We start from the raw sequence: 24,506 nt of genomic DNA on the forward strand, positions 1-24,506 counted from the left end.
AAAATAAAGAACAATGATAATAACCTGTCCTAGATTAATGTCCACAGGTCAACAACACAGAAATTGGCAAATTGTGGTTTCATATACAAATTCTTTGATTCAGCATAAATCGGGACTTTGGATTCCAATGGTCAATTAAATTAATAATGCAGATTTGCATTTTTTAAGCGACTTTGAAACTTTAGAATTTAATTTTCTGATTTATTTTCAATTTTCGTAGTTTTGGAAAAAACTTTTGAATTCCGAAAAATGTAAGAGCGAAATCTTAACAAACGAAATATGAAAAAAACGATGGCAAAAACCGCATCTCTCTATCTATCGTAGTTTCCGAGATATGGAGCACCAAAATTTTGGCCTTATGGCGATAAGCCAAAATATTAATTGGTCATAACTCAGTTATTTGTTGACGTAAAGAAAAAGTTAACGCAGTTTTATATTTTGCGTGAAATTCTGCGTTAAATGCTATTTACTTAAGTTTGATCTGGAAATAAATTAGATATTGATCGAAATAGATTTTGAGGTCTTTTTGAGGTGATTTTCAAGAAACTTTTGCAGGGGGAAAACGACATTTAATGCCTTGGAGTTTTAGATCAATTGAAAGAACAGCTCAAAATCTATCATCCGACTAAATTTGAGATGTTTAAAGTAAGTAGTTTACGAGAGGCGTTCAAAAAACCAAAATTCCAAATTTTTCCTCGTTTTTTCGGAAAAAATTTGTATTTTTGATATCTGAAGAAGGATTTTAAGTAACAAAAGCGCAAGAAAAACGATGGTGAAGACCGCATCTACATTGATGTCTATTAGTTTTGGAGATATCGAGCATTGAAAATTTCAAAAATAACCGAAACTTTTATCGGTCATAACTCCGTTATTTATTGTCGTATGTACGTACATTTCGAACACAGATTTGGAATCTGCGTAAAATGAGTACTCTAACTTTAAATTTACTCCAAAAATAAGCGAGAATTCGATCGAAGTACATTTACATAGTTCTAGTCGAAAACGGAACTTCGGAAAATTCCGAAAAATGTAAGAACGAATTGCTAACAAACAAAATGCGAGAAAAACGATGACAATACCTGCATCTTTCTTTTGTCGCTGTTTCCGAGATGTCGAGAACGGATGTTCCCGGACCGACAAAATTTTGGCGCTCTGGCGACAACCCAAAATTTTGATCGGCCATAATTTAGTTATTTGTTGACAAATGGGAATTTCGAGCACGTATGTGATTCAGCGTGAAATTTTGCATAAAATGAGCCCCAAATAACGCAAGTTTGCTTCAAAAATAAACTAAATAATATTGATCAAGACGGGTTTTAATGAGGTCTTTTTAGGATGATTTTCTAGGACCTTTTTCAAAGCAAAAACGACGTTTAATGCCTTTTAGTTTATATTAATCGAAGGAGCAGTTATCATCTGCACAAATTTCAGATCGGTAGGTCAAATAGTTTACGATTGGCGGTCAAAAAAAATAAAATTCAATTTTTTTCATCGTTTTTTCGAAAAAAATCTACCATGAAATTTTATGTGTCTGAAAACCCATAACAATAAGTTAATTATTTCTTCCAAGGATTTCGAAATTTTGGAATTATGGGTGAAATTCTACCAAAAGTTACCCCCCTGTAATAATTATAGAGTAATAAAAAAATAATTCCGGAAATTCAAGAGCGAATTAGCAAACAAAATGCAAGAAAAATTGTAGCGATAACCGAACCTTTCTTTCTAACTGTTGTAGATTCGGAGATACAGAGCAAAAAAATTCTGAAAAAATGTTTACCGAAATAGATTAAATTTTTTAATTCGGGTTAAGTAAAACCGGATTTATAACAAGAAAAGTACGAGAAAAACTATTCATTTTAAAATGATTAGAATTATGAGGCGAGCAAAAAAGACGAGAAAGAAAAAAAAATCGGAAATAAGAATATACTAAAATAGTGTCATATAAATTCGGTGATGAGATAAACTAAAACACAAGTTAAGGCAACGGGAATGTTTTATTTGTAACATTTATAAATACTGTCTCACAGTAATTCTCCAAGAACATTAAAAGACTCAGTTTGTTTGAAAGTATCTACAAAATTATAAGAAAACTCACTCACACACTATTTACACAAATAAATAATACCGGTCATTTATGTACTTAATTACAAAACTCATTCGCTCATCAGGCAAACATTATCACATATATTGAGATGTACAACTGATGCAAAAATGCACAATAAAATATTTTCAGTCAGGTCAGGACTAATATAATCTCAAATAACTCCACTTCGTCTTATTGTCTACTTAACCCCGGAAGAACACGACGAAGATGAGCTGCTACCAAAATTCGATAAAATTTTGCATTTTTGAGTACAAGGGGGTTGATAACAAACGGCACTCGTGTGACCCGATCGTCCTGAGGTTAAAGGCTCTCCGTCCTCCCATACATCTCTCGTTGGATCGTAAATCTCCACGTTTGCCAGAAAATCCTGACCGTTGTACCCACCTAAAATAAAACATTCAAATTGGTCCTACGTAAAATGTTATAAGACTGACCCATCGCGTATATTTTGCAATCTAGGACTGTGACACTGAGCGCACTTCTGGCTATTTTCATACTCGCGACAAACTCCCAAACGTCTTTCTCCGTGTCGTATCTTTCAACAGTATTCAGTTGTTTTGACCCATCGTATCCACCCACCACGTAGATGTACTGGTTAATGGCGGCGACTCCCGCCCCACTGCGTTGCGTATGCATGGGAGCTATCATATCCCAGGCGTTGTTCTCAGGATGGTAACATTCCGCGCTGCTGTGTCTTTGAACACCGTCGTACCCTCCTATAGCGTACAGAAGCCGATTCACGACGGCGACGCCCACCGCCAACCGTTTGAAATGCATGGGTTTTATCGTAGTCCATCGATCCAAATCGGGGTCATATCTACAAAAAAAACCCTTAGAAAAGAACAAAGAAAGGTCTAAATTACTACGATTCAACACTATTGTGGTATTTAGAACCTTCGCTACCACCGACGGCGTATAGAAGACCATCCATGACTGCCACTCCGACTCGATTTCTTGGTACTGACATGGGGCTGCATGGTCGCCACTGGTCTTTCACGGGGTTGTATTTATCGACCCAATCGGAGTCATAGCTGTTGCCAGGAGCGTTGTTTCGGCCGCCCACGGCGTAGAATGTACCCTGTAATAATTGGTTTTGTTTGATTAGAAATTTATTATATTATATTGACATTAAGTTGAGCCCTTTCAATGTTTACGAGAAAAAACTTTCGAATCGATACAAAAAATTCAGGGAGGGTTGGACAGGGCGCTCGTAATGAGTTTTTGGTTAATTGGGCTTAGTTTAGCAAAGAAGATAATAATTTAATGTTCCGAACAGGTTTTTAGGAATATCTTTACGCGATTCCAAAGAATTCGATTGCTTCGTTGAACTACAATTAATAATAATAATAATACTAATAAAAGAAGCTGAAAAATACGAAATATAAAAAAAAGAAAAAAGGAAGCCAGTTTAGAGAATATGGTCATTTTAATACTGATCAATGGAAAGAGAAAAGCCTCTATAAAAAAATAAAAAAGTCGAAAGAAGCAGAAGAATGAAAACAAAAAATCCAAAGAAACAAAAAATATAAATGTGTCTCAATAAATCAAACTTAAAATTAAAAACTATTTAAAAAATCTAATGAATCCAAATAGTATCAAAAATTTAAAAGACCTAAATAATTAGTAAATCTAAAGAATTTCAACCTGTGATGGAATCTGAAGGGAATTTAGACAAACGTAAAACATTTAAAGCGTGAGGTCCTTCGAAAATAAAAAATAAGAATTCAGACCGTATTCAAAGCAAAAAAGTCGAAGAGACAATAACTGAAAATTTAAGAGACTGCAATAAATGCAGCTTATGCAATTTCAAACAATGCCTATCTATTTTTTATTGTCATGAAAATTCCGGATCAAACAAAACGTTTTAATAATTCCGACAAATAATAAAATATAAAGTTCAATTAATTTAATTCTCGTTGCAACAACCGAAGTATTTACATCATCACGTTGTACTTGAAACACAATGAACGTTGCCTTTTGTTCTCACATAATTCAACTAACGAGTTTAGAAACTAATGATAATTTTTTTCCATATTTATCGGTGTCATTGTTTTTACAGCTGCACATTTATAGTTTTTGAATGTATGCGGATATGTGACCACTGTCACGAAACGTAAAATCTCGGAAATGAAGACAGTGCGGTGCAGAAACGAAGCTGGTGTATATTATTATCGAAATAGAAGGAATTATTATTTTTGGAATAAATTACGTGTCCGGGCAGCAGCAATTATGATAAATAGAAAAGCAATTACTGAAAATTATGTAAATGCGCATTTCTAGAATCGTCGTATCTTCTAGAGAAGATCAAGTCATCAAACACTTGCGATAAACGGGAAAACCCCGTTCTAAAGTGTGTTTGTATTAAAATTCGCAGATAAGAATTTTTTCCAGGAACCGCTAATCTAAATCAACTCAGGTGTGTCGCGTTTTCCTCCAATTCGAAACAAATCGCCAGTCGTATGTGAAAACAGGAAATTGCATCGATCATTAAAATTCGTTACTCAACGATTTTACGGTCGATTGAAAATAATTTTACGCACTCACCTTGAGAAACGCACCCCCTAGCCCGGACCTTGGAACCGTCAGACTGTCTAATTTCTGCCACGTCTTGTCGTCGATGTTGTAACCTTCTAAAACGTCTAAAGATTGGCGGTAGTAACCACCCGCTATGTATATTACTCTAGGTATGTTTGGTGTTCTTTCTTTTACCACGGTACGTATGTGTAATGTCAGATCCTATAAAAAAATTAGATGATTGGAAAAATGGTAATTGAATTTCACCTTAAATATTCTAGCTAAGTATTCTCTACAGGCTGGTGTCTTCTTGATGACTTCGCAATTGGTCATTTGGTCGTTTAGAAATTTAGGGGGTAAGAATTGACACCGTACAGCGCTCAATATGTGTTCCATTTTCTTATGTCTGTTTTCCTCGTCGTGTCGGACCCATTTGAGGACGGCGTTGTACACTTCCTTCTCATCCTGAACGTTGAGCTCGTCTTTTTTAATCAATGTGATTAATTGTAGAGCACTTAATTGGAGAAACTCTTCTTCTTGACAGATCTGACAGAAATGCCGCTCTATGTATTGATTGGCTTTTTTACATAATTCTATACATCCGTGTTGTTCGGCAAAACTAGCAATCCCGATGGCATTGCTTGGATCTAATTGTCTTTCTAAAAAATCACAGCACGCTTGTATTACGTTCGTCACCTGGAACAAAAGACCCATTAAACTTTGTCCGAATCCTTATCTTCGATATTAAGATGACAAGTCAAAATTTCGATTGTACCACTAACTTGTAGCATAGTTGCAGCAGGTAACAATTGGCACACAGTATTTTCGGTCACTCTTATCCTACCAGTGTACATAAAGTGAATCAGTCTAGCCATGGCAGTTGGAGATACTCCCTGAAGGGGTATTCTCGTCATTTCGCATTCCTTTAAACCACCAGTGAACATTGCTTTGAAATAAGGACTAGCAGCAGCGAGGACCACTCGATGGGCTTGGAATACTTCATGGCCGACTTCCAACGTTATATCCGTCAACATTTGATGACTCCTCATCATGTCCATAGCCTGAGAAATAACACTCGAAGCTTGTGATGAGCACTTTACCCACTCACCTTCATAGCTTCCTTTATGTAATCCAACATCATAAAACTCATGTCGCCCAAATCTGAAACGCCATTTTGGCGGGAATGTGGCTTTGAACAATAGCTATCTTCGTCTCCATCCATATTGCAGCTAGAAAGAAACGAATACAAATAAATGTAGACGGATCAGTTGAGAAATTCGACTGAGAGTACATATCTTATCAGTTTTGACTTTGTCAAGATTCAAAACTATTGACTCATGGTGAATGAAAACTAAGCAAATATCGCAACAAGCAACGAAGATAATAGTACATAAAGCAAACAATGACCGACTATATGTCTCAGACCATCAATTCTATAATTTTTAAAATTGTATGACAGATTTCCGGGAATTTTCGTTGTAGAAACGAATCAAAAACAGAAATGATTGAATTATTCAAGTAGATAAAAAGTTAATAACCCGTTCAAGATTTCTTGCAATTTGCTCTAACAATAGATAAATTGGATATCTATGCAACACAAAAAACTTATTGTTAAATAAATTAGAGTGGCCACTACAAAAACGTCACGTAAAACGCAATTTAAATAGCATTTGTGAAAAGCATGCAAGTTTTTATCCAATATTCGAAAATAACAGTAAAGTGTATCTTTTCTCAACAGCTTATAGTTGGTTGGTTTGCTGCTGATATGTAATTTCTTCTCCACAATTTAATTTTCCTTCTTATACTTTCCCTTTAATTTATTACCTCATCTTTGTTCTATTTCTCTTCAATACATTTACACCTAGAGATCCTCCACCATTTTTTTCTACATATTTTGAGTATTTCGTTTCCATTCTTTTTCTACTTTCTCTTATCATTATGTGCTTAAATTTCTTAAATTCTTTAAATTATGCATTCCCCAAATTCAAAACATTTTTTGATAAATCCCACGTAATCGCTAATTCGATGGACTGAAGTCTTCGCATTTTTCAGATTTCTTGAATTGTTTAGACCAGTGAATTCCTCAGCTTCTCTAGATGTTTTGAAGTCCTTAGAATCTTTGGAATCAAAATTATTTCTCGACCTCTCCGCTCCCTTAAAAGAATTCCTAAGATTTCAGATAGCGTATTCTTCAGTCTTTAGAAGCTTCAGATGATTGGGTTTTCTTGGATTCACTTATTTCATTCATTCTTAGAATTTCTTGACCAGTTTGGTCCTCCGCACTCTTTGGATTTCCCAGATTATTTAGATCTTTTAGATTTTTTAGATTCGTTGAAGTCCTTTAGATTTAAAACTCCTTAGATTCGTTGAATATTTTAAACGACTTTGTTACATTTTTAGATCTTATCTTCTTTACATAATAAGAAATTTTCTACAAAAATTTATCCAAGCGCTCACCAAAGAAAATTTTTTTTAAAAACTATCACCAGTTTGGCCATTATATTCTCTTTGCAGTATTGAGAAGAGTTTCCAGGGGGTTAAGAGAAGTTCTCTTACATTTTCATCTATTTTGCATGTAAATAAGATTATTCCAACAGTATCGACATGCAAAACCTGACATTATAAATTATTTTAAAGTAGTAGCGCCCACGCAAACACGCATAATCTAAATATCTACTTATCTTTAAAAACTGCAAACACACGTTGCATGAATCAGCTAAATCAATTGTGTTACATTCATTATTGATCCACTTATTGTTAGCGGTCTGTGATTCTTATGTAAAATTAATTTAACATGTAATGTTAAAGAGACAATATAAAAAATAACTTGGCTGAATATTTGCCTAATCTAATCATAAATAGTGAATGGGAACACTAAAATCATTTAATTCGAAAGTGAATAAGTAGACTTCCCTGACCCAAAAACACTGTGAAGGAATAAAGGAAATGACACATCATTTCAAAACCACAAGAAAAGTCGAAAAAAGAATTTCTAGATTGAAAACCAAACGCGATGTAATTATTTATTCAAAGTAAACAAATTAAAGAGCAGGCAACCAAATAGTTCACTTTTATCAGAGCCTAACTCAGTTTAACACTTCCCTTTGAAGGCAATCCAATATTTTACCTCCATCATTCTTGCCTTTGAGCCACGCAAACGTGAAATTCTTGAATTTTTGCCGGTGCGGCGTTTCTTCTCTAAATGATTTACAATGAATTTAATGATCATGAATTGTCGTTTACTGCCAAGGTAATTAAATTCCAACCTCTTCATTCTATCGATACGTAAATCGACCAAGGTTCAAAACTAATTTCTCACGAAATAATTTAACTTGTTTCAAGAGAATACAAAATCACGGAAACTGGATTTCTGCAATTTCCACAGCACTGAGAAGTAATTTAAAATTCCCGTGAACCAAGTAAATATGAATGTAATACATACAATTTATCACATGTGTTTACAGCTAATAACAAATTGGAGTAAAATAGTTTGTGATTGCACGCTCAGCCTTGAAGTGAACAAAATAAAACGAATATTCAAATGACTTGCACTCTTACTCTAAATCTATAAGCCAGTTGCTATCGTCAGTCGCAACCATTTTTATGAACATATTCTACACTAATATCACAGAACAATCTTCGGTGTCCCACTGCCAACACACAACTGAATCCCACAATTCAAACACCTAATCAAAATTTTTATCTATTGACTATATCAAGAAACTCGTTTAATTTCGACGTGCTATTGCGAACACGCTGATGACTTTTAAAAGCTGGACCAGTTACCAGCTTATCGTAGGTCAAGAAAAGAATGCGTGAGAAATTCGATGGGAAAGTACAATCCACCAGCCCGTAAATACCGGGAATTTGCTGTGATAATTTGCGCTTAATGCATGTTTAATTAAACTCCACGTTGTTTAGTAGGGAATTAAAAAATCTACTGATAAGACAGACATAAAGCAATAACGTCAGCATGACTAGAAAAATATAATGTTAATAACCTGAAGTGAATTTTTTGGCAACAAGCTAAAATATTTACTTCCTGGTAAAGCGGCTCTGTGTACAAATACAAAACGTAAAAATAGAATGTCATAATCAGGTGGTGAGTCACAAACGGCAAAATTTTGAGAAAATGATACATAAAAGGACAACCAACACGGAAGTACACAAGAGGTCAATCAATAATATGACCAATTGATCTGGTATTGACGTCAATATTTTCAAGAAAGTTTGAGATTTTTAGGAAATTTTATCACAATAAAAAAAAGTAAACAGAATAGTTTCCGAATTCAAAGTTTAAAGGAAAGTTCCGCCATAATAGTTTATTTGCCTTAAATTTAATTTGTTTAAAATTAATTGTGTACTTTGCTGCGACGCGAAATTCATGAAGAAAACTAACGAAGATTAACACAGCTCTCGTTTTTTTATTACAGCAATAAAAAAAAAGAAGGTTTCTAATAATGTGAAGACAACAAACAAGGAACTGAAACTGATTTTTCAATGAATCATTAGTCACGAGTATTTTGACGACAAAGTTGTTTGAGTATTTATTGCCATAAGCGACCTGAATGTCCTCGATCCAATCATACGGTTTGTTGCGGTTTTAATGGAATTAAGAAAAAATAAAAACAGATGAGGTAAATCCCGCGCCGATTTTGTAATGAGTTCTTGGTACTTAACTGATCAATTAAAAGAATAAAGCAGAAGAACCAAAAATGCCAAATTACTAAATTATAGAGGATGAAAACAAATAAATTTTTGTATGAGGTTTTTGTATTTTTGAAGTTCTTTCATCTCATTTTTTTTAGATTTTTTGAATCATCTGCAGCCGTTATATTCTTGGAATTTCTCTTTTGATTTTCGAATGTCTTATCCTCGGTCTGGAATTTGGGCAAGTAACTATTTTTGAGTTGTGGATTAACTCTACCAAATTGTAAAATTGTAAAGCAAAAAACACAAATTTTAAAAATTTTCATTTTTAAAGCGAAGCAAAAATTTCAGATATCCTTTAGTAAAATCCGTAATTTTAGTAATTTTCTTGCTACACATATGAAATTTAGGCAGTATACTATTTTTGAATCGTGTAATAACTCTACCAAGTTTCAAAATTGTAGAGTGAAAGGCACACATTTTAGAAATTTTTATTTTTAAAACAAAGCAAAAATTTCCGACATCTACCACTAAAATTCGTAATTTTGGTAATTTTAGTGCTACAACTATAAAATTTGGGTAAATTACTGTTTTTGAATCGTCCATTAACTTTACCAGATTAAAAAATTGTAGAGCAAAAAGCACAAATTTTAAAAATTTTCATTTCTGAAACAAAGCAAAAATTTCCGGCATCCACCACTAAAATTTGTAATTTTGGTGCTTTTAATTCTACAACTATAAAATTTGAGAAACATTCAATTTTTTTAAAAACGTTGCAATTTGTAAATTTTGTAGTATAATTGATAGTAAAAGTCATCCCTTCTGCGTGGTTTAGACCAGAACACGAACGCCACTGTGTCATTGAAAGCTCTGAATGACAGACAAGGCTGATACATATCACGAAGGCTTGAATCAATATTGTGAGATCATTGTGGAAAATAAAACTCCTCACTTTTATGAAAAATTTCAAATTCACCTTCAATATCGCTACAAAGATGAGGAAATTTCAGACCTCTTTTATCTCTAAATACATATTATCCTTAATAATTTCAGTTGAGTAGAGTTTAGTACATTTGATCAAGCATCGATAATGCCGAATGAAAAGTCATTCTCAAGTCCTTGGGAATTATCTACGTAATTATAAGTTATGGCGTTGTTCTTCCTTGGTGCATGTGAAACCGATTCCTTGGAAAACACGTGCCAAATATCATGTCATGTTTTATCCAAAACGAGGTAAGTAATTCTTGCCAATGATAAGAAAAGTAAAGAAACCAGATTATCACCCTGTCCGACGTAACTCTAGATACGATTACACTAATCCAACAGGTCCATAAAATTTCCACAAAAGCTCTAGGAAATACTTGATATGAAAAGTACACAACTCAAATCGTATCACATAGACGTGAGTGCTAAATATATTTTTTATTACAATCAAAACGGTTTTTAATTTTTGTTTATATCAAGATTAAAGATAAAGAGTACAAAGTTCGTGTTCAATTCCGAGAATGCAATAATATTTAATTCTAAAACGAAGCACTTGTTTCAAAGGGTAATCTAATCACTTGCCTAAAAAGAAAGCCAAAATGAAGCACACATCATTGTAAAACAAACTAAAAGTTGTAAATAGACACAAGATGTAAAAAATCACCTTAGCAAACATCAATGACTTCGCGACTAACTTGTTTGTTTTTGAATTATGTACTATATTTTCGCATTTTTATAGTATTTGATTATCCAATTCCAAATCAAATAGACAGTAGAAAAAAAACAAATTTGTCTTACTAAATGTTCGACCAGCAGTCTAGAAAACCACAACCTTTTGGTATATTTGATATCATGAGCTATATCACCAACTTCAAAGGCAACCACAGAATGTAAACAGTGTTTATGTGACTAGTTATAACACATAACTTTCTATAAAAACTAAACTGGGTAGAGTTGACGCATGAAAAATTATTTTTCATGATACAGCATCATCTACACCTCGTTAATTCATAAATGTGCATGAGCTGAGTACAGCGACGTCACTAATTACCTGTATTAATTAAAAAAAAAACAAGTGCTTTTAACATTTGATAATCTCAAGTACAGTGGCAACGATCAATCCGCAGAGATGGTAATTGTTGGAACACTAACTAAAAAGAATTGAAAGAACACAACTCAGTTCAACTTTCTTATCACTTTTGACCTCATTAATCCATTTTTAATTGTTATTGCACTGTTAATAAAACAGTTTTGGAAGGCATCTTAATCAGTGGCAACCAAAATGTTACTTCCAAAAATTTGGGTAGTAACGAGAGTACGAGTCAATAACAAAAAAATTTGCTGAGTCAAAAGAATGTGGTTCTTCCACGATTCATCAAAATTCATAAGAATAAGATGACGAAACCGAAAAAAAAGTTACATCATTTTTGAGACCTTTTTCATTTCGATCCCTGGACCAACAATGTGATGCTCCTCCAATTTCAATGGTACTTACTGTTCCCACTCCCACCTGTTCAAACCGTTTTTATAGTCATCTTAATTGACACATGCGTGTACGATTAATAATATTATTGTTTATAAACATACCAAATATCAACAATTTTTCTTCTAGCACTACAGAAGTACTGTACACCTTTCAGAGATGATATGGTGATATTTTCCATTCTTGTTTGATAAATTTTAATAGCGTGGTATCAGCGTGACTCGACAATAAATATGATTTTTGTTGTAACCTTCGCGTCGGCTGAAACGGTCTGACGTGTGTACATTTATACTTGAACATAAGAGGTTGGCATACGCGATTACGATGGTAGTAATTCGTAAAAAACAAAATCTATCATATTCCAAATCATTGGAAATGCTAATGGATATTGATCAAAATATTGAAAGAGAATTCAGTACTCGCTTCATTATTTAACAGGTAGTGTGTTTAGAATTGTTAATTCGCTGCACTAGAAAGAGGTGAAGATTTTAAAGAAGAGAAAATAAAAAACAATGCATATCAACATATTCGATCTTATCCTACGAGGCAACTTGAGATAAATTTTAAGTATCTCGCTCCAGAATGAGGCACTTTTACAAGTGGAACGACAGTAAAATTTGTACCGGTTTCAGGTTTATGGTAATCAAATAGAGCGAAATTCATTTAATAGTATCCTATTTTGATAAATAATGTTTTTAATAACATTTAAAGCACCAAGTTGTACAATAAGTGACCCCGACATTACCCAGAATTTTACAAGCACAAACTCCATTAAATCAAATCGGTGGAGACACAGAATTGATTCGTGGAAAGCTAATTACTATCATTTATGGTAATGAGAACCCATATTCGATTATACAAACTACTTTATTTTAAAGCCTCGCATCATTTATTTATTAGTCTACACGTCATTTTTCCTGCAGAAAATTTACCAAAGGAAATTGAAAGGGATAAGTTAAGCCTCATTTCCACGGTCCGTTCTAGAGAGAACAGAATTTGATTTACGATGGAATTTGAGTTATTGCACCATATTTTGCGGTCAGAAAATTTGCAAATCCTATTGCACCCTTGGTTTACAATCCTCTGTTCCGATTCGGGCGGACAAGCTGGTTGAAATGCCGAACCACCGCACGGACATTTGATAATAACCAACAAGTTTAATTACTCCAATTCTTTTAATTTGAACACTAATTTTTTATCATAATGTTAATGAGGTAAATAACACGTATAAATGTGGATTAATGTTAATAAAAATGGCGATAAATGTAGATAAACCAATTTATTTCCTGCATTGAAATTTACAGAATCATTGTATGAAAACAGGCGTGAATGAATGCAGGTAGGTACGTTGCTTATTTCTGTGAGTGGATTTACCCTTTTGAAATAACCGACAAGTCTGTATTTTTGTGGATTTGGTAAGAGTTATTACCTGAAAATTTGAATTTTTAATTTCGTTCTATGAATTGAATTTTCTGGATTTTAATGAAAGTTAACATACCAGACATATCTACGTAATAAGTAACTTGAAGTATAAATAAAATGAAATAAATTCATGAACATTCTGTACTGGTTGTCTGTTTGACATCGGTTCGGCGGACATTTCAACACAGAACCAAGACAGAATCGGTTCGGCAGACATTTCAACGCAGAACCAAGATAGAACGCACCGGACAGTTTAACACAGAACACACAGAATAATTGAAATTAGCCGCTCCTTTGGAGAAAACTTTTAATAAACAATGCATTTCAGAATTTTTGAATAATTAATCTCGTTAAATAGGAATAAATAAAATGTTGCTGTATTTCAATTGATTATTCCTGACATTATTTTACTGATGGAAAAGTTATTTTAACATCAAGCTAAATATTGCAACGAAATATACAAAATTATTGTATGAAAACAGGCGTGAATGAATGCAGGTAGGTGGGTTTCTTATCTCTGTGAGTGGATTTACCCTTTTGAAGTAACCGACAAGTAGTATTTTAGTGGATTTGGTCCGACTCATTACCTGAAGATTTGAATTTTTAATTTTGTTCTGTGAATTGAATCTTTCTGATTTACGACGGTTTATATGAGAATTTACCTACAATACAAAGTTTACTGCTTCAATTCAACGAACTATCTTGTCTGTTCGTCATCGGTTCGGCGGACATTTCAACACAGAACCAAGACAGAACGCACCGGACAGTTCAACACAGAACAAAACACAGAACGCACAGAATCATTGAAATTAGATACTCCTCTAGAGAAAACTTTGCAAAAAATCAATGCATTTCAGAATTTTTTTATAATTAATCTCGTTAAATAGATTAAAAATAAAATATTACTGGATTTCAATTGCTGATTCCTGGCATTATTTTACTGGTGGAAAAGTTACTTTACCTAACATCAAGCTAATATTGCAATGAAATACACAAAATTATTGTATGAAAACAGGCATGAATGAATGCAGGTAGGTCGGTTTCTTATCTCTGTGAGTGGATTTACCCTTTTTGAAGTAACCGACAAGTAGTATTTTAGTGGATTTAGTCCGATTCATTATCTGAAGATTTGAATTTTTAATTTTGTTCTATTTATACGAGAACTTACCATTTGATAATTACTAATATATGAATGGTAAAAACAACGACATTTTAACATCGATTTAAATATTATTTATTCTCAATTAGAACAGTGTAAGTTGCTGGTTCCAAGTTGGTAACAAAAATAGTCCCAGAATAACCCTTTTCAAGTCCATTCTGCTAGATGCTTCGGAATTTCCAAAATACGACTAGGGTGGTGGAAACTAGAGTTAAGAAGTGTCAAACTAGTAGTCATTTCAAAATGAACCGTCGTAGTCAAAGTTTGTTGTGTGCACTTGCAATATTTGTTATTACCAACGAAGAACGAAAGAAAAAAAAAAGAAAACCACGTTTTTGGATATCTTCATTTTATAAAAGTAGGAGTAGGTAAGAGAATTAAATTGAATTTATTAAAAACTTTACTTCACTGGTTGATTAAAATGTTAGATTAAAATAATTTAATTTGCAGGTACAGTGGTAGTGACCTTATTGAAGACATTCATCAAGCACCATCAACGATGTTTAAAAATTTTTGTCGAATGTCTGCTGCAGACTTTGAATCTATACTTAATACAATTGGGCCGAGTATCTAATTTCAATGATTCTGTGCGTTCTGTGTTTTGTTCTGTGTTGAACTGTCCGGTGCGTTCTGTCTTGGTTCTGTGTTGAAATGTCCGCCGAACCGATGACGAACAGACAAGATAGTTCGTTGAATTGAAGCAGTAAACTTTGTATTGTAGGTAAATTCTCATATAAACCGTCGTAAATCAGAAAGATTCAATTCACAGAACAAAATTAAAAATTCAAATCTTCAGGTAATGAGTCGGACCAAATCCACTAAAATACTACTTGTCGGTTACTTCAAAAGGGTAAATCCACTCACAGAGATAAGAAACCCACCTACCTGCATTCATTCACGCCTGTTTTCATACAATAATTTTGTATATTTCGTTGCAATATTTAGCTTGATGTTAAAATAACTTTTCCATCAGTAAAATAATGTCAGGAATAATCAATTGAAATACAGCAACATTTTATTTATTCCTATTTAACGAGATTAATTATTCAAAAATTCTGAAATGCATTGTTTATTAAAAGTTTTCTCCAAAGGAGCGGCTAATTTCAATTATTCTGTGTGTTCTGTGTTAAACTGTCCGGTGCGTTCTATCTTGGTTCTGCGTTGAAATGTCTGCCGAACCGATTCTGTCTTGGTTCTGTGTTGAAATGTCCGCCGAACCGATGTCAAACAGACAACCAGTACAGAATGTTCATGAATTTATTTCATTTTATTTATACTTCAAGTTACTTATTACGTAGATATGTCTGGTATGTTAACTTTCATTAAAATCCAGAAAATTCAATTCATAGAACGAAATTAAAAATTCAAATTTTCAGGTAATAACTCTTACCAAATCCACAAAAATACAGACTTGTCGGTTATTTCAAAAGGGTAAATCCACTCACAGAAATAAGCAACGTACCTACCTGCATTCATTCACGCCTGTTTTCATACAATGATTCTGTAAATTTCAATGCAGGAAATAAATTGGTTTATCTACATTTATCGCCATTTTTATTAACATTAATCCACATTTATACGTGTTATTTACCTCATTAACATTATGATAAAAAATTAGTGTTCAAATTAAAAGAATTGGAGTAATTAAACTTGTTGGTTATTATCAAATGTCCGTGCGGTGGTTCGGCATTTCAACCAGCTTGTCCGCCCGAATCGGAACAGAGGATTGTAAACCAAGGGTGCAATAGGATTTGCAAATTTTCTGACCGCAAAATATGGTGCAATAACTCAAATTCCATCGTAAATCAAATTCTGTTCTCTCTAGAACGGACCGTGGAAATGAGGCTTTAGATATACTGTTCCAATTCTTCCAACGTTTTTATGGCAGTACCACCCTTAGAAAAGCTAATAACCCACACAATACCCCTCATAAATTGCGGTTTCGAGCGTCCAGAAAGGTTTTAACAGGACCGGATGCATAAAAATATTGCATCGACAAATTCTGTTCAATTCTGTTGAAGACCAAATAGTAATAATATGCAACAAATTTATTTTAGATTTTCAGATTAATTTTTTTTGTGATTCATTTTGCGGGCGATGATATGATAATTAGATAGGCACATAAACCTCATTTATTTTGAATACCACATTTCAAGGTCATTATTCGTCCAAATTTTGGGACTGTACACGAAATTTGACAGAATTTATGTATTGGGTTGTACTGTGAAAGGGTAGTTTTACGACTGTATGTTGGCACTGGTGTTGTCATCATCTTGTCATCAGATGACAGACACTTGACAGAAATAATAACAACGATGAAGTTTATCAATTTTCGATGAATTGCATTACAAATAAAGTGGTATTGCGTTTTATTCCATTGTGATTAAAAGTTTAGGACTTTAACTTCACAACAAATTAGGTAGACGAGACATTTATTAAGAATACAAATGTAGTGGTGCTATTGTTTACAATGAACAGTTTGAAATGTGATAATGCCTGTTAATACAAATTAGGAAGTTCTGAATTTTGACAAAAACTTGAATAGTTGCATAGTTTTTTGTTAAATCTAGAAAGTGTAAAGTAGCTCGATATACGAAATGGTTATCATCATCAGCAAGTTCTTCTAGTTCGTTGTTCGTAATGAAGATAGTACCAGCGGTACCTTGGTCGTAATTTCAAAAAACAGTCCTCGTTTTTGTAAAAGACATCGCCAGAGTCAATAGATGATGTGTTCAGTACAACAATAAATGAAAAATAATGCTTTTCTTTAGGCGCACTTGCCTTGACTGTATTTTTTCTACTTGTAATTAAACTCGGGATGTGGAATGGCTCTACCGTGGATTGTTTTTGAACCAACTTATCAGAGTGTATACGCGAAGTCTACGTGAAATTACATAAAATTAAAAACTTTTCAGGTTATAGTAAACAAATTTATTTTGACAGTGCCCCACTCCACCCCAGTTTAAACGTATTCAACGGCCGCTAATTACCCTAAAGTCTACATACACTGCGCGCTCACATACACCTTCCGCCACTAAAATTTGCACGGAGGTATAGGTTCTTAACAAGGAGTATATGATTGATTTATACCTACATTTACACTTTTGATTCTTACTGAGTAGTAAATTAAAGATTTGGATGTTCCAAAAAATTTTTAATGACGAATGGGCAAAGGAACAAAGCCACATGGTACTTCGACTGCCTCCTTATTACTGTGTTCTGAACCCCATCGAATTAATTTGGAGCTCTTTGAAGAGATCAATTCGGAAGATGAACAAATAAGTTTCCAAATTTAAGCTCGAAAGACAGTTATGTGTCGCCTAATTTTCCCAAATTTGTGATTAATTTGGAAGAAAGCGGCGGCGATGAAAATCTCACTAAAAGCGACAGCGATTGATTTCATTCTAATTAATTAAAAAGAACAAACATGTAATTGTGTTTACTTTAATTCCGATTTAATTCTTATTCTAAACCCGGCCCTGTCTCAAATTCGTTCTTGACCACTTTCGGGTACCTGCAAATGATTTACAATGGGGTTGCTTGCACTTTTGAGAACCCTCATAATCTTTGCGGTAATGAGGACTGTGTGCCATAAAAACGTTAGAAGAATTGGAACAGTATACCTGTAATAGATACATGTTAATTTTGACTAATAGGTGGCTCCACAAGCAATTGATAGTACTCCCAAAATTTAATGATAATTTTGTTCAAGAAAAATGAGGTTTATTTGTTTTTTTTTTTTATTTCAGATACACAATCTTCTAGAAGGACAACTATTATTATCAATAAAATTTTTTGATGATACTTAAGCTCGAAATTTCACACGAAAGTATCAAATTTAATTGTAATAAGATCGAAAAGATAAGAGATAAAAACGATATAGAGAAAATGGTCCAAGTTTAATGAACCTCGCAACAGTAAGTATAAAGTGTCCAAATATGTAGCGCCTGTAAAGTTTAAGAAATTAGAAGAACAATGTTCCGGAGCTAATGCACAATTGATAAAATAACTGAAACTAAAAGTACTAATGCCAAAAAAATAAAATACGCAAACGGGAGTACAGAGGTCAAAGTTTGTCAGTTTCGTAATTTGTTTATAACGCAATAAATATTTACATTCTTCATAATCAATTAATTAGGTACAACATTCTATTCTAAAACTTTATTTTATTCCTAATTACCTTTTATTATTGCTCCACTTTACTTCTCTTGACATTTCAAACAAAGCCGATGTTTACTGTTTTCTTTTGATTAGTTCTCTGTAACTTTTTTAATTTCCAACAAAAACTACTCTCCGTGGGTTTACTTTTTCATGTCGTTGTTTAGTTCCTGGGTCAATGACATTTGAGTTTATATTAATTTATTTTAGGTCTAATTTCGTGATCAAGGTTAAATTATTTTTAAGGCGTTTGGACCAAGTTTCTACAGAAAAAAATGAGTCTTTTACTTGTGTTAATTTCATTCTTTATACCTGATAAAATGACAAAAACAGAAAGCGATTATCTTCGCTGACTCGTCGATTTTTTTAATTAGCAGGTGGGTGTAATAAGGGAAATTAACCTTTCCGTGGCCAACAACAAAAATTCCGTCGTCCGTATAAATTAGTTTTTAAGCCAAAAAACAATTCTTATTCGTTTGAAAATTAAGAAAACGCGACAAAAAAGCAATTAAAAATATTGATTTTATTTTCAAATTTTATGACTATATTTTTTGGACGTTTAATAACAGAGCTTCACGAGGTAAAGCCGGAAATCCACTTTTCCAAGTTTTTTATTAACTTTTAAATCTTTAAATTAGCACTGCGGGGTTTAAAACATACCCCGTTTGACCACGAGAAGGTTAATCGCGAAAATAGGAACGAAAAAATTCGCTGTGAATAATACGATTTTTACTGATGATGCAGATTTAAATAAGCACCTCGACACGACTCATTTATTTTATAATGCACATCTTATCTTCAAAACGTCATCGTGCGATATTGCATGAAAAATAAGAAAACAACAAAACGAATAAACAGACAGCAAAAATGTATCTGTGGAGCGTTACTTTCTCGCTGGTCTGTACATAAGTGCTCTGATATTATTTGTGTTATTTTTTTTATAATTTTAGAAATTACTCCGCGTAACCTTAAGCTGAACAGATCAATTTGTTAATCGCTCATCTCGCAAACAAATTCTGTTTGTTGGTGAACCATGAGAAAAACACGATAAGAGTGTCGTCCTCACCTTTGAGCCACGCTGTATATAATCGATCCACTGCGTAATTTAATAGTTTTGTAATAACTCAAGGTAAAAACCCCAAAAGTTACACCGAGACTAAACATTGCGCAAAAGAGACACTGGTCCATGAATTCTGTGAATGAGGAAGGAAATGAAAAATCGAGTTGGGAAAAATTTTGGCAAAGCTGAACGGAAGTGAGCGGACATAATAATTCGCTCGTCATGTCTAGAGGTCAAAAAAAATAACTGATAAAATTGTTTAAAACAGTCGGACAGTGTAGTCGATTTAAATTTCACCTTTGAAACGAGCGAATTCAGTTCAGGACCTGACTTTTTATCTTGTAAAATTGCTGAGTAATTTATTAGCATAGTGACGTAACGACTACAAACCATATGTAAATGATTTTATGTATTTATTTTAATTTTGTGGAATTATACATTAACAGTCGCCAGAGGATAGAGCGGCTGCACATCAGGTTCTGGAAACAATCAAACGCCGTTATTTTAAAAAATCAAACATAAACAAACAGCCGAATTTTTATGAGCGGAAAACGCTGCTTATCTTTTCTCATTCTACTCAAATATAGGCTACTTTATCTCCTCTATTGGGCAAACTACAAAAAAACTTGAACTTTCACTTAGTTTGGAAAAGTCCAAATGAAGTTGTCACGGTTTCCTCATCATAATTGCTATATTGTTGTTAATTGTTTATATAAACGTAACGAGGGAGTGGACAGTGAGTACAGTTTATTGTTGAAAAACAAGAAGTTAACCTCTAAATTGATGTGTCAGATGACTTACCACTTTGGTATTTATTTCAGGAGTTTTCTTTGAATTTGGCACCTTAAATACGTTTCTGTTAATGTGACACGAAACACTAGTTTCGGCTATGTTTATTATTAAACGTTTGACATTTTAATAACCGCACAAAATGACAGTGACATTCTGAATCTGACATTATTGCCCAGACTTCTCGATTACAGTTGACGCATGCAAAAATTACACAATTCGTTTCATAACAAACGCCTGGTGTGGCGGCAACACACAATACACCGCGCATACAGTGGCAAACTTTCTTTTCTTCTTTTAAACTTTTTTATATTTTTCCAATAGCACTATACAGAGTGTTTGTCTTATTTCTACACGCCACAAAGTACTTGCATAAATTCATTTATTCAAAAAATGCCAAAAATTCGCAAAACTAGTCAAAGATTCTTTTTTTTTTTAGTTTTTTCTGTTCTATTGACTTTATTGATGGACGCAATTCCCACATTTTAGCCACTTTCCAAATTTAAGAGCGCACTATCAATAATAATAACCTCAGAATAAAAAACTTGAGATACATATATTGAGAATATTTCAGTTCTAAATGATCCCGTATCGATAAGAAAGTTTTAATAGTTTTGGAAATATTGGAGATTAGAGCTTGAGAGCTCAAACAACAACAGCTCAAAATCTATCAACTGACCAAATCTCAATAGGTCAAATAGTTTACGAGTGGCGGCCAATAAACAAAAAATTGAAAATTTTGCGAAAAAATCGCCTAATCGCCAAATTTTAAGTATTTGAATTCTAAAGAAAAAAAAGCGAGAAAAACTATGGCGCAAACGGTTTCTTTCTAGCTATTGTAGTTTCGAAGATATTGAGCATTAAAAATTACGAAACTGAAAATTTATTTTCCGGAACTTTGAACGGCTATATCTCAGTTATTTGTCGCTGTAGGTACGTTTTGAGATTAAATTTGGAATCAGCGAAAAATTCTGCGTAAAATGAGATCCAATAACGACAGTTTGTTCTAAGAATATGCGAAATATTTACCGCTAAACTTTGACATATTTTTAGTCATAAATCTAAATAAAATTGTAATTATAATTTGGTCTTAATTTAAAGTTAATCAAAACAAATACAAAATAATGTTGAGATTTCTAATTTTTAATGATTAGAAAGAAAATGAAATTTTTTATAGAGCGCAGTTTTCGCATTTTAGCCACTTATATCAGAAAGTTCTTTTAAAGCAAAAGCTCAAGAATGAAAAATAAAAAGATTTTGGAATCTAAACGAACAGCAAAAAAGCTTTATCACTGACTTCTACCAGGCGCCATTCTAAGGTCAATTTTATCACCAGTTTCGGTACAAAGTTTCTAAAATGGTAAAACTTTCAAGTAAAATTTTTATTGCTATTATTTTACTGTATGTGCAAGATTTTCAATGACTTGCCTTTCTCATAAGACCTGTAGATTTTTACCACACTCTGTTAAAATTAATCAATACTTTGCCATTCATTTAAAACCAGTTTGAACTTTACCGCCAAACGTAACGTCAAATGTCAAATTTTGATTAATGTCAAAGTTGACTGTCAAATTATTACTAAAATACAGCTCAAACACTATTAGAGGGTCTTTCCTTCAACAATTAACGCTATTTTTATATTGAAACACGCCAATACAGCGACTACATTAACAAAAATTACATTTTTTAGGAAAAGTGAGGTTATGTCTTTATATTATTAGCGTTTAAATACAGAAACAATGATACCCCCAGTGACCCCAGGGCAGGCTGAAGACAAGCAAAATATGGTCAGTTGGGTACGTAAGTTGCTTCTTTATTGATTCACAAATAATGTTTTGTTCTTTCAGAAAAACACTTTTAGTATGAGACAAATAAGCCTCATGAACTTGGCTGCCTCTCAGCTTGGAGTAAAAAACGGAAGTAGATCAATGATCCCGAATTATCGAAGAACGTACAGCATTACGAGTCCCGCCAAATCTTTAGACCTTTTAAGGAAGAATCTTCAAAGTGCCATTAACAAAGATATTGATAATGTTATCAAGAAGTACTTGGAGGTTGCTTTGTCTTAACAAAATTGCGGCGGGATTAATGGGAGCTGTTTCAGAAATTTTTTCATCCTGCTATTAATAATATAAGAATTAACTTGGGTAAAGACAGCGTGAATGAAGACCATGTGAAAGAAGTGTGCAAGCAAATGCTTGAGGATGCCAAATTAATGTATAAAATATCTCCAGGATCACGAGACAGCTCTCCCTACGATTATAGTGATTCTGAAGCTAGTACAACTGATGGACGAAGTGGACACACTGTAGGTGTAATTTTTTCCGTCTAGATACTAAAAATGTAATTTTAGAGCCCCCTTCATAGGAAACGTAAAGAATCAGACACCGAATCTGAAACGAACGGCAAACGCTCTAAGCAATTTTGCTATATGAGTGAAAGCGGCGGCAAATATAAAGCCCCCATTAAACGAGAAGGCCCGAAATGGAATCCCGAGCGTATTTCAGAAAACACGTTATTTATAATGGGTCCTCGAGCAAACAAAGTTCTAGGCTATGGGCAAACAAGGGGGCGTTTATACGCACGTCATCCAGACTTGGTGCGGTACTCTGGTGACCAAGAAGACAAGGAATGGTTGTCTGCTAGAAATCTGATGCCTCCAAGTGGCGGCAAAGCATACCTCATGATTCTCGAAGACATCAAAGAACTGACTGAAAGCGACGAATATAAAAACAATCCTAATTTGCAACTCCATGAACTGAAAGGTTTCATCGCGCCCCAATTTCTTTTAAATAAAGTCAAATTGTTTATACACAACTTCAAGACTGACAAGAAACCTCTAATGGGGTTGGATTTGTTTGATTTTAGAAGTCAGTCAATAACACCACCAAATACAGCTTTAGATTCTGGACCGTCCACACCTTCTGATACTGTGCAAGTTGAGAGTCAGCCAGGCAGCACTAGCTCCAAACAATCTGAAAATTTCGCCAATATGCCAGAATTGAGTCCTAATTCTAATCATTCTGTTATATCAACGCAGAGTCCTATCCAGAATTCTGGATTGCTCTCTCCTAACATGTTGATGGCGCTTGCAAATAGCACAGATGGAAATGGGGCGGTTATGATTCTCAAAGAAAACACGCAGAATGATAGCAGCTTGTCTAGCATTCTTGCAAGCCATATGAGTAGTGATAACTCGGAGGATTTCTAGCCTCTTTACTTGTGTTAAATTGTTTATTTTTCTATTTGCTTTTAATTTATTTTGTTGAATGCATGTGTTGTCTTGTTTTACAATAAAGAACAAGTGGAATTGTCTTTTTAAATTATTGTTTTTTGAACATTCGCAGGTTTGGCTGCGACTGTATAAAAAGTCTAAAGAAAACGATTTTTTTTTGTACAGTCGACTATCGAAAATTCGAATCTGATTTTTCGAAGCAAACGCTCGGTTCTTTCGATAATTCGAACAAAGCTTGTGAGTTTATTTTACTCGGTAAATCGTTTTTTTCTTTTGGAGACGAAAACAAAGACTTGACGTACACGTTCGATAATTCGAACACACTTGTTCACGGTTCTACACTTGGTCAACAATGTCAAACGTGAAAAGTCCTTTATATCCCCATGCAAAGTTAACTTTGAAGTCATAATATTATAAGTATGGTTTACCCTAGTTTTTGTTGGCATAACGTAAAAATCCTGTCCAAAATTCTATGACTAAAAACGTTAAGTAGAGCTCATTACTGCCAGTTCACTCTCCTGTGTAAATTTACGAAAATTTTTGAATGTAAAACAGACTTTCAATTCTTTAAGGAAAAAAATAGGGAAAAGCGAGTTTTGAAGTTAACGAACACGTTGGATTTGTGATCTTTGTGATCATTTGCAAACTAAACCAACGGTAGATTATTATTTTCCAACTTTAACTCCACCTAACTCAAATTTCAAAATTGGCGCGCCAGACCCGACTGAGACGGCTGTGGAAATGTTAGTAAGTTTTCAAGTGTTGTGATTCAAAGTGCCGGTTTTCCAATTTCGTGTAAAAACGCAGTGTTTAGTGTTCCCGAGTGAATTTTGGTGTTCTGAAACATTCATGGAAGTGTTTCAAGTGTTCTGTGCGTGCTTACCAGCCCAAACAGTGGAAATTAAGGTAAATTTTATAACTTTTCCAACAAAATTTTTGATTTTGATT

General features: G+C 33.6%; 2 protein-coding genes across 5 annotated transcripts; one reads left to right on the forward strand and one right to left on the reverse strand.

The window, feature by feature from the left end:
• Positions 1–1,975: 1,975 nt before the first annotated feature.
• Positions 1,976–20,543, reverse strand: Keap1 (kelch like ECH associated protein 1). 4 transcript variants are annotated; one of them, XM_088045488.1, is made up of 8 exons: positions 20,336–20,543; positions 5,727–5,847; positions 5,401–5,679; positions 4,886–5,314; positions 4,649–4,840; positions 2,971–3,182; positions 2,539–2,921; positions 1,976–2,488 (listed from the first exon to the last, which is right to left on the reverse strand). In XM_088045488.1, exons 2-8 carry the CDS (start codon positions 5,838–5,840, stop codon positions 2,283–2,285), a joined length of 1,815 nt encoding a protein of 604 aa, XP_087901614.1. In that variant the 5' UTR covers positions 5,841–5,847; positions 20,336–20,543; the 3' UTR covers positions 1,976–2,282. The 4 variants fall into 4 exon arrangements, with proteins under 4 accessions (XP_087901614.1, XP_087901611.1, XP_087901612.1 ...); XM_088045485.1 differs by lacking the exon at positions 20,336–20,543 and adding an exon at positions 11,840–11,924; XM_088045486.1 differs by lacking the exon at positions 20,336–20,543 and adding an exon at positions 11,051–11,131.
• Positions 20,544–21,846: 1,303 nt separating this feature from the next.
• Positions 21,847–23,638, forward strand: LOC148168745 (deoxynucleotidyltransferase terminal-interacting protein 1). The gene is made up of 4 exons (XM_088045350.1): positions 21,847–22,119; positions 22,171–22,377; positions 22,428–22,631; positions 22,677–23,638. The coding sequence occupies exons 1-4, from the start codon at positions 22,063–22,065 to the stop codon at positions 23,532–23,534; spliced, it is 1,326 nt and encodes a 441-aa protein (XP_087901476.1). The 5' UTR covers positions 21,847–22,062; the 3' UTR covers positions 23,535–23,638.
• Positions 23,639–24,506: the final 868 nt, after the last annotated feature.

Source organism: Gnatocerus cornutus, chromosome 9, assembly GCF_029298725.1.
Source record: "Gnatocerus cornutus isolate USDA-ARS CGAHR chromosome 9, icGnaCorn1.1, whole genome shotgun sequence".
In the NCBI taxonomy this organism is placed as follows: domain Eukaryota; kingdom Metazoa; phylum Arthropoda; class Insecta; order Coleoptera; family Tenebrionidae; genus Gnatocerus; species Gnatocerus cornutus.